Consider the following 13,970-nt stretch of genomic DNA (forward strand, 5'->3'; position numbering starts at 1 on the left):
CAGAACTTGTGTCAGAAACTGCAGCAACTTCTCCTGATAAAAGCAGGATTATTTCTTCAGCAAAATACAGTCAGTGGAGGATAGTAACATAATTCAAATGATTTGCATGAAATCAATCCCAGTCACTTACAGCAGCATTGTGTAATTAAAGGGGGAATTATCTCCATTCTGGTTGGGAATAGTTACATCACTCAGTGCAGCTTTAATTGACAGAAAGTTCAATTTTGTAGCAAACATCATCATCTGACAAGAATTGATGAAAGTTTAAAGTGAGGAACTTCAAGTGTTTGCAGCTCTTTAAGCGTGAAGTTGTAGATTTTTTTTCTTCTCGGGAATGCTTTCATTTCATGCCGAATTTGAGAAGTAGGAATTTGCCAAATCAGCAGACACAGCGTGTACAATAAAACTGACACATCAGGCGTTTTGAGGGATGCCTAGATGTTCATGTGATAGTTTTGTTCGTTATGTCACTTGCCAAACTTGTGTGTGATATAGCGACAGATGGCACAGAGCTTTAACCTGTCTCTATAACAGACTTCACCATAGTTGACTTCATTTTTGCATTAAAACACTGGAATAGATATTTGTTATTTGGCAGGATTTCAAGGTTCAAACCAGAAACAGTACTTCATGCAATTCAATTTGATATTAAAAGAGTGTGCAATGTTTTAATAGCTTTATGGTTGGATAAAAATATAGTAAATATTTATACAAAATTGAGTCTGTCTGATGGATCAGATTCATTTTTGAAAGCGTAATCACAGTTGTAATGTAGGAAATGCAGCAGCCAATTTACACACAGCAAACTCGCATGAAAAGCAATATGATAATGACCAGATATTCTGTTTTTATGATAATAGTTGAGAGATAAATATTGGCCAGGACACTGAGGGATAATTCCCCGGCCCTTCTATAAAATAGTAGCCATGGGATCTTTTATATCCAAAAAGGCTGACGGGACCTCAACTCAGCTTCTCATCTGAAGGACATGACCTCTGATAGTACTCACTGGCAGTCGCAGCCTAGATTATATGCTCAGGTCTCCGGAGTTGGACTTGAACCCACGACCATTTGACCCAGGGAGTTACGATAACAAACAGACGCATGTACTACCAAAAATTAAGATATGAATGTTTAATTTTCTGCCCGAACTTCACAAATGAACTAATTTTAATTTCAGTAATGCTGGAAGCTTTTGCTTTAGCAACTGTTAACTTACAGAAGCACACCCTGTAAATTCCGATTCCACTTCGAAATAACGAAAAGCCGGGGGACACTATTTTGGTGAGAACAATGATTTGACCAAAGATGTACTAACAGCACTTGCACTAACTGCACTTTCACAGTCTTAAATTCTGCTATATCAAGATTTGGAAAAAAAAAAGATAAATGCTAATTTTGCGCATTCATTGTCAGTACCACAGATGCAATGATCTTTTGATGGCTGAAATTGTGACTTTCGTAGACTCAATACAGCTGTAGGCTGTGACTGTATGTAAAACATACCAAAAGAAGTTGCAGTTCAAAATGACAGTCAGCATAATCCAATTATAGTTAAGCGCAAAAAACTACATTTCATATCAAAAATATGCTAATCTATCTTTTCTTATACCTATTCTTATAGACTAAAGTTGACGAAAAAAGGATTTTAAAGGACACAACTTAAAGGCCTATGTGATCACTGCAAAACAATATGCCAGTAACTTTTGCTAAGATGGGCAGGTTTAGTTTTTTTTTGGGTCCTGTTGAATAATTTAAAACTCAACAACAGGAATAAACTTTTAGTATCAGAATCATACAGCACAGCAACAGGCCATTCAGCCCATTGGGCCAATGCTGGCTCACTGGACACTGTAATGCAAAGAACAACCAGTTGCATTTTCACAGAAATTCTTCATCGGTTTTGAAGTGCTTTGGTACATCCTGTGGTCATGAAAGGTGTGGCATAAGACTATAAGGCATAAGAGCAGAAGTAGGCCATTTGGCCCATCGAGTCTGCTCCGTCATTCAATGAGATCATGGCTGATCTGATAATCCTCAACTCCACTTTCCTGCCTTTTCCCCATAACCCTTGATTCCCTTAGTGATTAAAAATCTGTCAATCTCAGCCTTGAGTATATTTAACGACCCAGTCTCTACGGTAAAGAATTCCACAGATTAACTACCCTCTGGGAGGAGAAATTCCTCCTCATCTCTCTTTTAAATGGGCACCCCATTACTCTCTGATTATGCCCTCCACTCCTAGACTCCCCCACAAGGGGAAACAACCTCTCAGCATCTACCCTGTCAAGCCCCCTAAGAACCTTGTACGTTTCAATAAGGTCGCCTCTCATTCTTCTGAACCCCAGTGAGCACAGGCCCAACCTACTCAACCTCTCCTCAAAAGAAAATCCCCCCCATCCCCGGAAATACACGTCTTTCTTTTCATGGCACTATTGTGAAGAAGATTAGGGAAGGTACCCCTGGTGTCATGGCCAACATAGCCAAACGCCATCAGAAACACATTATCTGGGCATTTATCTCGGTGCCATGTTTGGGATCCTGCTATGCACAACTTGGCTGCGTTTCCCAGTATTGTAACAGTGACTGCATTTTAAAGGAAGAATTTGTAGGTTCTATCAGGAAAATGCATGGGGGATTGGTACCACTTAGGTAAGTAACTCTTTCAAAGAAGCGGCATAGGCATGATGGGCTGAATGGCCTCCTTCTCTGCTGTGTTTTTTTTTTGTTCTGTTGACTCACACACGAAGAATGGTCACTTCCAAGAGGTGCAGAATGTGATCTTTCATATTGCGATGTGTTTTCACTGCCCCACCGAGGACCATAACACACCGTGAATTATCACCAGCAGCCGATGAATAAGAGTGAAATAAAACCAAATGAATATAGCGTTTTTATTTAAATTGAAATCTCAGCCATTGTAAAGGCTCAGTCTTACAGAGGAAGGGCAGAGAAGAAAGGAGATTGTTTTTCAGCCTTGCCGGGTCATCTTGTGGGAGCAGGCGCTGGGGGGAGGGAACCGGCGGAAGAAAGGGAGTGAAACCTTTGTTAATCACACTGGGTTGCCTCTTGTTGAATCAGCAAAGATATTGTACTGCTATTCTTGGACGAGATCTCTGTTAACTCTTTTAATCCTTTGCTTGCTGAGGACATGCGCATACTTTGGTCAAAGCAAAGGAAGAAGAGACAGAAAATAACAGTGATTAGAAGAATTCTTTGATAATGCCCCTCAATTCTTACCCAGTCCCATTTTACACATGAACTGGAGTTGGGACAAACTTTGAGCAGTGACTGCTGCCATCTACAGGCATGTCATGTGAATGACAATCTCAAGAACATCTTACATAAGTCATTTATCTCTATTAAGGCGCTGAATTGGGAAAATTCAAAATAGGGAATCATCACTTTTTTTTTTGAAGATTTCAGAGTTAATTGTATTGAGGAAAACCTTCTGTTACGAAGAAAGTTATGATCTGGATTGCATGAGAGTGATCTAAGGTGGCTGATTTCTCCCACGGGCCCACTGAAATTGGCAATTACAGTACGGGACATATAGGCACAGAATCTAATCCTGTACCCTGTGGAAGGAACTGGTGGCAACAGTTGAAACAAGTCCTCAGACTTATGATTCTATAGTAAATTTGTACAATCAGCATTTTTAGAAAAAACATAAGATCTGGCCATTATCGAGTTGCTGTTTGTGGGATCTTGCTGTGCACAAACCGGCTGCTGCAGTTCAACAGTGACTACATCTCAGGAGTGCTTCATTGGCTGCAAAGCTCTTTGGGACTTCTTGAGATCATGAAAGGTGCTATGAAAATACTACATCTCCATCAATTAGAGTCCACTTGCCAAGTAATCAGCCCTCTCTTCTCATATAGTATAAATTGCTGTTCCTGTTCCTGCATTACAGTTTGGTAATTTCGTGCGAGCTATCCTGATGAGTGCAAGTTGAAAAGCTTAGATAGCATGTCTCTTTTGTCAGCAATATTCAAGTTCTGTACTACATGCGACTGTGGAGCATTTTGTTATGGTCAAGATTCTCCCCCCCATCGGGGGTGAAGTTGAATTGTGGGCGCACACAGGTGCGCCTCTGATCGGCACCCCTATTTCGGGGCGCGGCGCCATTTGACATGGGCGGGCCAGTTAAGGCCCGCCCCAGTGCAACACCCGCACGGAAGCGCTATGTGTTCCCTGTGTAGGCAGGGGCGGAACCCCTAAACCCGAGAGTGCACTAAAACCTTTTAAAACCTACATGAAATCTCATCCCGCCCGTGGATGAGGTTTCCTGCTTTTTCTAATGCCCGCTGGGGCTCCTGGCCTGTCCCGGCAACCTTAAGGTTGGACGGGCAGGTCCATTAATTGGCTAAATGACTCTCTCAATGGCCTCAATTGGCCATTGACAGGTCGGCGGGCACGCAGCTGATTTTGCTACTCCCCGACCTACCGGAAAATTTAAATGGGGCGCGGTGACTTCGGGAGGTCTGCCCAACGTCACCGTGCGTCATTTTACGTGTCGGCGAGCGGGTCCCGCCCCCTGCCCACCGATGGGAAAATCCTGCCCTAGGAGTCTTGAACTCTGCCTACCTAAGGGTTTCATAATTGGGAACTTGGCTTCCTTTCTATCTTGATTGCATCTACTTTTGCGACTATAATCCAGGATCCAAAAATGTTGACCAATAAAAATTTATGTTTCTACAGTGCCTTTCAAGGCCTCAGGAGATCCCAAAGATTTTTACAGCCAATGAAGTACTTTTAAAGGATAGTCACTGTTGTGATACAGGAAACATGACAGCTAGCTTGTGCACAGCAAGCTCCCACAAACTGCAATATGATAATGCAATAAGTTGAGGCATTAAATTTTGGCCAGCGCAAGAACTTCCCTGCTCATTGTTGAAATAGTCCCATGGGATCATTTACATCCACCTGAGAAGGCAGATGGCCTTGGTCTAAAAGTTCATCCAAAAGATGGCACCTCTGACAGTGCAGCATGTCCTTGGTGCTGCACTGGAGTGTCAGCCTGCGTCTTGTGCTCAAGTGTCTGAGTGGGACTCAAACCCGCTTACCAAGGCTGGCACTTATTTGTTGCTGGGCAGTAGTTAGTAGGGTTGACTTCACACATTTAGAGGTTTATTTTTATTCTTTCACGGGATGTGGACATCGCTGGCTGGGCCAGCATTTATTGCCCATCCCTAATTACCCTTGAGAAGGTGGTGGTGAGCTGCCTTCTTGAACCGCTGCAGTCCATGTGGTGTAGGTACATCCACAGTGCTGTTAGGGAGGGAGTTCCAGGATTTTGACCCAGCGACAGTGAAGGAACCGCGATATAGTGAACCTGTCTTGGAAATAAGGCAAACGCAAATAGGTTCAAAAGAGATTGAAGACACAACCCTAGCTTGTTCACTTTAATTGCACAACTGGTTGAAATGTTTATATATTCTTTCTTTTTCAGTACAAGGTGCAAGTACTGACCAAGCTAGCAGCAGAACTGAATAAACACATGCTTGAGAAAGTGCCAGAGGACAGTAGTAATATCCTGAGATCACCAATGCCTGGATCAGTTGTCACTATAGATGTTGCTCCTGGAAATGAGGTAAGCATCATTGCAATATTTTCCATTTGTTACACTGACTGTCTTAGATGTGTGTTCTTGCTCTGCATTTGATGTGGAATCTCGCAGAGCCAATCTAGTCATCTTTACAGTGTTTGATTTTCACTGGGACCATAGGGACCATAATATTTTACTTGGCTAAACCTAGAATTCAACATATTTACATTTCTCTGCCCCACCTCTTTAGTCTTTTTGATATTTCATATGTTTTTGTATTAGGTAAGAGTCAATGCTCGATTGTAATGATATTTCTGAATAATTTAGCTGATTTCTTATAACTTCAATTGAAACACATCGACCTGCCTCTGAAGGGCTTATCATACAAAGAAAAATTGAACAGGCTTGGCCCAAACCCATTGGAGTTTAGAAGAATGAGAGGTGATCTTATTAAAACATAGAAGATCCTGAGGGGACTTAATAGGGTGGATAGCGGGAGGATGTTGCCTCTTGTGGGGGAGACTAGAACCAGGGGACACAGTTTAAGAATAGACTGTGAAGAAGGGTCATATGGACTCAAAACATTAACCCTGCTTCTCGCTCCACAGATGCTGTCAGACCTGCTGAGTTTTTCCAGCACTTTCTGTTTTTATTTTAGATTCCTGGCATCCGCAAGCATTTTGCTTTTATCTTAAGAATAAGAGATCTCCCTTTTAAGAGGGAGATGAGGAGAAGTGTTTTTTCTCTCAGAGGGTCATTAGTCTGTAGAATTCTCTTCCACAGAAAGCAGTGGAGGCTGGCTCATTGAATATAGTCACTGCAAGGCTGAGTTAGTTAGATGTTTGATAGACATCCATTATTAAGGAAGAAATAGGGCATTTAGAAAAGCTTAACACGATCAAAGAAGAGTCATCATGGCTTTGTGACAGGGAAATTGTGTTTGACAAATTTGTGCAAGTTCTTTGAGGATATAACGAGTAGATAAAGGGGAACTGGTAGATGGCATTCGATAAGGTGCCACATAAAAGGTTATTTCACAAGATAGGAGCTCGCGGTATCGAGGGTAATGGATTGAGGCACGGATTGAGGATTGGTTAACACACACAAGACAGAGAGTCGGGATTAATGGGTCTTTTTCAGGTTGGAAAGACGTAACTAGTGGAGTGCCACAAGGATCAGTCATAGGGCCTCAATTATTTACAATCTATATTAATGACTTGGAGGAGGGGGCAGAGTGTAATGTATCCAAATTTGCTGATGATACAAAAATAGGTAGGAGGGCATGTTGTGATGAGGACATAAGGAATCTGCAAGGGGATATAGATAGGTGGAGTGAGTGGGCAAAAACTCGGCAGATGGAGTTTAATGTAGGAAAGTGTGAGATCATGTACTTTGGTTAGAAGAATCAAAAAGCAGGCTATTATTTAAATGGTGAGAGACACCAAAAAAGTGCAGCACAGGGGGATCTGGGTGTTCTTGTGCATGAAACACAAAAGATTAGCATGCAGGTGCAGCAAGTAATTAAGAAGACAAATGGAATTTTGGCCTGTATTGCTAGGGGGGCTGGAGTTTAAAAATAGGGAAGTCTTCTTACAACTTTACAGGGTGTTGGTGAGGCCGCCCCTGGAGTACTGTCTACAGTTTTGGTCCCCATATTTAAGAAAGGATATACTGGCATTGGAGGCAGTTCAACAGAGATTCACTAGGCTGATGCCAGGGATGAAGGGGTTGATATATCAAGAATGGCTAAACAGGTTAGGCCTTTATTCATTAGAGTTTAGAAGAATGAGGGGTGAACTTAATGAAACGTACAAGATTCTGAGGGGGCTTGACAGGGTAGATGTTGAGAAGATGTTTCCACTTGTGGGGGAAATCTCAAACTAGGGGACATAGTTACAGAATAAGGGGACACTCATTTAAAACTGAGATGCGAAGGAATTTCTCCTCTGAGGGTAGTGAGTGTCTGGAATTCTCTACCCCAGAGAGTTGTGGAGGCTAGATCACTGAAAGTTTTTAAAGGTAGATAGATTTTTGAAATATTGGGGAGTTGAGGGCTATGAGGAGCTGGCACGAAAGAGGAGTTGAGGCTTGGGGCAGATCAGCCATGATCTTATTGAATGGCGGGGCAGGCTTGAGGGGCCGAATGGCCTAACCCTTTTCCTATTTCTTATGTTCTTACAAGGGAGTCAAGGGTTATGGGTGGCAGAAAGGAAAGTGGGGTAGAGACCACAACCAGATCAGCCTTGATCTTATCGAAGGGCTGAATGGCCTACTCGTGCTCCTAAGTTCCACGTTCCTATTAAACTTTCAAATGTTGTTAATTGTATATTAATTGGGTGTTTAATTGTGTTCAGTTGATGGGTATCAACTGGAGATTCACTTGTGCTCCTTTATATAGGGGCAGACTGAAAGTATGGTTGCTGGGTTTGGAGATGGAGCTTTGTATTGGAGATCTCTGTAAATAAAAGCTTATAAAGTGTAATGATCAGGCTGTGGACTATTGTTCACTGCCTGGCTATGTGGTGTGCCACAAACTTATCTGCAAGCTGTTTAGATATAGGTCTGAGTAACATAACAAGCAGGTATCTTATGGAGTTTTGAGTAGTCCCTTAATTACAATGCTTAAGTCTATTAATAGCCCACTGATTACATTAGGTTTGACCTTTCTGCATGTCATAATGACCCACAAATTTTCATGTAGCCTCATTTAATAAACAATTAGCATTGAGTAATGAACTTCAGCAACTTGCATTTCTAAGTTATATTTTTGAACATTAATTTGTGCTTGCTGTGCTGTAACTTTTAACAAAGCTTCCTCTAATTCTTTCAATTGTCCTGCTGTTTTGTGGCTAAAGATAGGATCAACCCAGATTATCTATTGACAACACTGTATCGGCCTGAGAGGTGGAGGCAGGGCACCAGAACTCACAGCAAATGGTCCATTTTACAGCAAACAAAGTCTATTAACTCAGCAAACAAATTATATTTACTAAATAAACAGTTTATCTAAACAGCGCATATCAGTCTACAGAGTCTATTTAAAAAGAGCCTCTACAAATGACAGCAAACAGAACCTCGTGACCAAAAGTGCAGTGAGTGGCAAATAATAACATAATGCGAATTATACGCTTAAAATCAATCCCAGTCACATACAGCAGTGCAGTCTCCAAACATCATTGACGGAGGAAATAGCCAACCACCTCCATTCTGGCTGGGAATAGTTGTGTCATTATATGCAGTTTCGTGAGTATTGCTGAAAAAAGAGATAAGCTGTCAAAACTTTTTGTCTTGCACTCATCAGGACAGATGAAACAATGCCAAATTTCAAAGGGAACAACAAATTAAACTGTATGAGAAAAGAATGCTGATTGGTTGTCATATCAACTCTGATTCATTGAGATGTTGCCATAGAGAATGTACCATAGCATTATTGTTCTCCATGCTTTTTTCTCTCTTTCACGGAATGTGGGCATCACTGGCTAGGCCAGCATTTATTGACCATCCCTAATTGCCCTTGAGGGGGTGGTGGTGAGCAGCTTTCTTGAACCACTGCAGTCCATGTGGTGTAGGTACACCCACAGTGCTGTTAGGAAGGGAGTTCCAGGATTTTCACCCAGCGACAGTGAAGGAACGGCGATATATTTCCAAGTCAGGATGATGTGTGACTTGGAGAGGAACTTGCAGGCGGTGGTGTTCCCATGTATCTGATGCCCTTGCCCTTCTAGATGGTAGGTTTGGAAGTTGCAATCGAATGAGCCTTGGTGAGTTGCTGCAGTGCATCTCATAGATGGTACAGTGCTGCCACTGTGCATCATTGGTGGAGGGAGTGAATGTTTAAGGTGGCAGATGGAGTACCAAACAAGCAGGCTGCTTTGTCCTGGATGGTGTCAAGCTTCTTGAATGTTGTTCGGGCTGCACTCACCCAGGCAAGTGGAGAGTGTTCAATTCAAAAGAGGCACAATGCCTGGACTTGAACATTCTACCAGAAGAGGACAGGTCCCTGTGTATAAATATATGTAGCTTTTAGCAAGCGTAAGTGAACAAAAAGTGTGGGGTCGATAGTTTCCTGGTACACTCTCCTTGGCAACACTTCAACCAATCAGATTCGACTTGCCAACCAATCAACACCCTTTTCTATGCGGTATAAATTGTTGCCCCCTTTGAAATTTGGCATTCTTGTGTCTGTCCTGATGAGTGCAAGTCAAAAAGCTTTGACAGCATGTCTAATTTTTCAACAATACTCAAATTCTGTACCATCATGTGACTATATGCAGCTTCCTTCAGTCTACTGCTTGTTTCCTTGCCTTGTCCACTCCCATCATCAGAGATTGATTTTTCAATTATTAAAGTCCTGGAAGTCTTTTCAAAACCATCTTACTTTGCCACCTTCTCTTTCAAACTTCATTAGCCCTGCCTTTTTCTGACCATCCCTTCCATCTTCTACTTTCCATCCAAATTCCTTTTAACTCTTGTTCAATATCCATCTCTCTCCATGTAAAAAGACTTAGAATTAAAGCTGGAATTAGCTGTTTTTTATTTACTCATGGGATGTGGGTGTCACTGGCTAGGCCAGCATTTATTGCCCATCCCTAATTGTCCTTGAGAAGGTGGTGGTGAGCTGCCCTCTTGAACCACTGCAGTCTATGTGGTATGGGTGCACCCACAGTGCTGTTAGGGAGGGAGCTGCAGGATTTTGACCCAGCGACAGTGAAGGAACGGCGATATATTTCCAGGTCAGGACGGTGAGTGGCTTGGAGGGGAACTTGCAGGTGGGGGTGTTCCCATATGTCTGCTGCCCTTGTCCTTCTAGTTGGTAGCGGTCGTGGGTTTGGGAGGTAATGTCTAAGGGGGCTAGCTGGATGAATAGGATCGTTAAAACTAGACTTGGAGATGTTCAATGATTCTAGAGTCAGTAATGCCAATAAAAATAGGGTAAATATGGAGGAGCGAGGAGATTTCAAAAGCTTAGAGGGGTTTGAAGAAAGACTGGTTGGTAGCAATGGGAAATAATAAAGGCAAAACTTTAAAGAATGTTAAACAGCTCTTTTTGATCAATAGTAATTACCTGGACTTGGGTAGCAGGGCAGAATTTCAAAATTTGTCAATGTCACAAAACTCAGGAATGTAGTAAAAAATTAGGGAAGATAGAAACACATGTCACGAAGATGTGGACAGATTAGTAAACTGAGAAGATACATTCCAGATGAAATTTAATGCAAGAAAGTATACAACACATTTTGATAGGAAGAACTGAGGAGGGGCCGTATGAACTAAATGGTCATATGAAAGCAAAATACTGGAAATCAGAAATAAAAACACAAAATGCTGGAAATACTCAGCAGGTCTGGCAGCATCTGTGGAGAGCGAAGCAGAGTTAACGTTTCAGGTTGAGATGACCTTTCATCAGAACTGAGAAAAGTTAGAAATGTAACAGGTTTTAAGCAGGTGAAACAGGGAGGGTGGGCAAAGAACAAAAGGAATGGTCTGTGATAGGGTGGAAAACGGGAGTCGTTAAATGATAAAAGAATTGGTGGAGAAGAGCCAAAGGGAGTGGTAATGGGACAAGTAAAGAAAGAAAAGATTTATCGAGAGCGGGCGTGACTGGCAGAATAATGAATGGCTGCCATCCAAAAGCAAAAATAAGAGAAAAACAAGATTAAGATTGAAACTTGTGAAGAAGAAAAATACAAAATGAGAGAGATAAATGTCTGAAATTGTTGGCTTATGTTGTGCCCAGGAGGCTACAAAGTGTCTAATCAAAAGACGAGGTGCTGTTCCTCGCGCCTCATTGGAACATTGCAGCAGGCCAAGAACAGAGAGGTCAGTGTGAAAGAAAGTTAGAGAATCAAAATGGCAGGCTAAATGGCACAATTTTATAGGAGATTTAGGAACAGAGTGTAGAATGACTGGTACATGTACACAAGTCTTTAAAAGTGGTAGGACAAGTTGAGAAGGCTATTAAAAAGTATATTGGATCCTCGGCTTTATTATTGGAATAAAGTACCAAAAATAGGGAGCTATACTAAACTTTTTTAGAACACTGATTAGGCCTTAGCTGGAGAACTGATTTCTTCTCCGCCGATGCTGCCAGACTTGCTGAGTTTTTCCAGGTAATTCTGTTTTTGTTTTGGATTTCCAGCATCCGCAGTAGCTTTTAGCTTTTTGTTTTTATCTTTACTGTGTCAATTCCTGAACACCACGTATTAGGAAGGAGGTCAAGGTCTGGAAGAAGATGCAGAGGAGATTTACTACAATGGTACCAGAGATGAGGATCTTCATTTATGTGGAGACATTGGAGAAGCTGAGGTTGTTCTCTTTAGACCAGAAAGAGTTAAGAGGAGATTTGATAGAGGTGTTCAAAATAATGAATGGTTTTGGTAGGGTAAATAAGGAGAATCTACTTCCAGTGGCAGAGCGGTTGGTAATGAGTGGACATAAATTTAAGGTGATTGGCAAAAGTACCAGAGGTACCATGAGGAAACATAGCTTTACGCAGTGAGTTGTTGTGATCTGGGATTCTCTGCCTGGTGGAAGCAGATTCAGTAGTAACTTTCAAAGGAGAATTTGGTAAATACTTGAAGGTAAAACATTTATAGGGCTATGGAGAAAGAGCAGAGGAGTGGGACTAACTGGATAGCTTTTTCAAAGAGCCGGCACAGGCATGATGGGCCGAATGGCCTCCCTCCTGATAGCTGGTATCACAGGCATATGGAGGGAGGGGGGTGTGGGGTATTGGTGGTGACGGTGTTGGATAATAGAAGTTCTGATCTTAATCTTGCAAACATCCTTGGATATGGAAGTTGTGCCATAGGATTGTCAATGAAATAACTGCTTCAGAAGCAAGAACTAGGTAACATTAAGCCAGTCAGAGAGAATCATGGCAAAAGAAGCATAAAAGACTTGCATTACTTCACTGCCTTCCTCAAGCTCAGGATGTCCCAATGTGCTTTACATTTGAATTTGTAGTTACTATTCTAATGTGGGAAATGTGGTAACCAATTTGCACACAGCAAGCTCCCACAGGCAGCATTGAGATAATAACCAGATTTTTTTAATGACGTTGAATGAGGGATAAATGTTGGCCAGGTAACCAGGGAGGACTCCCCTGTTCTTCAAAATAGTGCCATGGGATCTTTTACATCCACCTGAGAGGGCTAATGGGTTCTTTACGTCTCACGTTTCATATAAAAGACAACACCTCTGAGAGTGCAGCAGTCTCTTGTTAACTGGATCTCAAGCCAGATGGTGAAGTATGCAACTAGACACAAATCCTTTTCCTGATGGTAGGTTTATTTACAGAATGCAGCAATACATATCTCTGCTTCCTACCTACCAACACCCAGTGTCCCAGAAGACAATCTTTATACGCATTTGAGTATACCAATAAATTGAGTTAACTAATTAACAAATTGACAGCCCCATAAAGCAGCAAGTCTTTCTTTATATGTGCTCAAGATACTTAATCAACCAATGCCCTTCACCTGTGCATACTTAACCTTGATAATACAGTTAACATACCAGTAGCATCCCTCAGTATTGCACCAGGACTGTCAGCCTAGATTTTGTGCTCAAGTTTCTAGAGTGGGGCACAACTTTCTGACTTAAAGACAAGAGAGAGTGTGCTACTGACTGGCCTGCACACCACAAGTGGTAAAAATCATTTTACTAACCTTGTTAGCCAGACACAGGACTGCTTTGGAGTTCAGGTGGGAAAAAGCATTTTCTTTCCAGTTGTGTTCGTAACGTGAGAAGTAGAGGAACCAGGACTCTTGGGATGTACTGAATGGGGATGAATGTGACCATCCCGGAGTTATCTATAGGATTAATGTCTGCATCAGGTGCAACTTTTAAGCTAAAGGATCAACTTTCCACATGCTACAGCATCGGGAGGGTAAGGAACTTCTGGATCACAAAGAACTTTACAGCACAGAAGGAGGCCATTCCACCCATCGTGCCTGTATTGTTTTGAAAGAGCGATCCAATTAATCCCATTCCCCGGTTCTTTATCCATAGCCCTACAAATGTCCCCTTTTCAAATACTTATCTAATTTCCTTTTTGAAAGTTACTGTTGGAAATGCATCCCAAAAGGCATAATCCAGAGATCACTGTGTAGAGTCGGGCAGGTAGTTGACTAAGAGAGGACCACGTGAAACAGGAAGATACGGGAGGTTACGGAAAACCTCCGGGTACCTGGGTCTGTCCAAGGCACTAATCAGTTCCGAGGGGAGCAACAATGACTTGGTGGAAGATAGACCTGATCGGTATTGCGTTGTTGTGATTAAAGAAGCTAGCCAAGAATTGGTGAAGAAGCTTCCAAAGGAGAAAAGTCGCCTGTTTTGTAGCCACGGCTGGGAGTTCTGAGGGAGGTGGAGGCTGCACAAACAGGACCAATCCAACTGTTCTATACTGGCTCCACCACTG

The 13,970-nt window shown here is 42.1% G+C and overlaps 1 protein-coding gene across 2 annotated transcripts in view; it reads left to right on the forward strand.

Moving 5' to 3' along the window:
- pcca (propionyl-CoA carboxylase subunit alpha) overlaps positions 1–13,970 on the forward strand; it is a 343,070-nt gene that overhangs the window by 307,109 nt on the left and 21,991 nt on the right. For both annotated transcript variants that reach the window (XM_078546056.1, XM_078546058.1), the window contains one exon: positions 5,453–5,593. In XM_078546056.1, the coding sequence (XP_078402182.1) occupies positions 5,453–5,593 (141 nt within the window). The remainder of the gene's footprint in view (positions 1–5,452; positions 5,594–13,970) is intronic.

Source organism: Cetorhinus maximus, chromosome 7 (genome assembly GCF_964194155.1).
Source record: "Cetorhinus maximus chromosome 7, sCetMax3.hap1.1, whole genome shotgun sequence".
Taxonomy (NCBI): domain Eukaryota; kingdom Metazoa; phylum Chordata; class Chondrichthyes; order Lamniformes; family Cetorhinidae; genus Cetorhinus; species Cetorhinus maximus.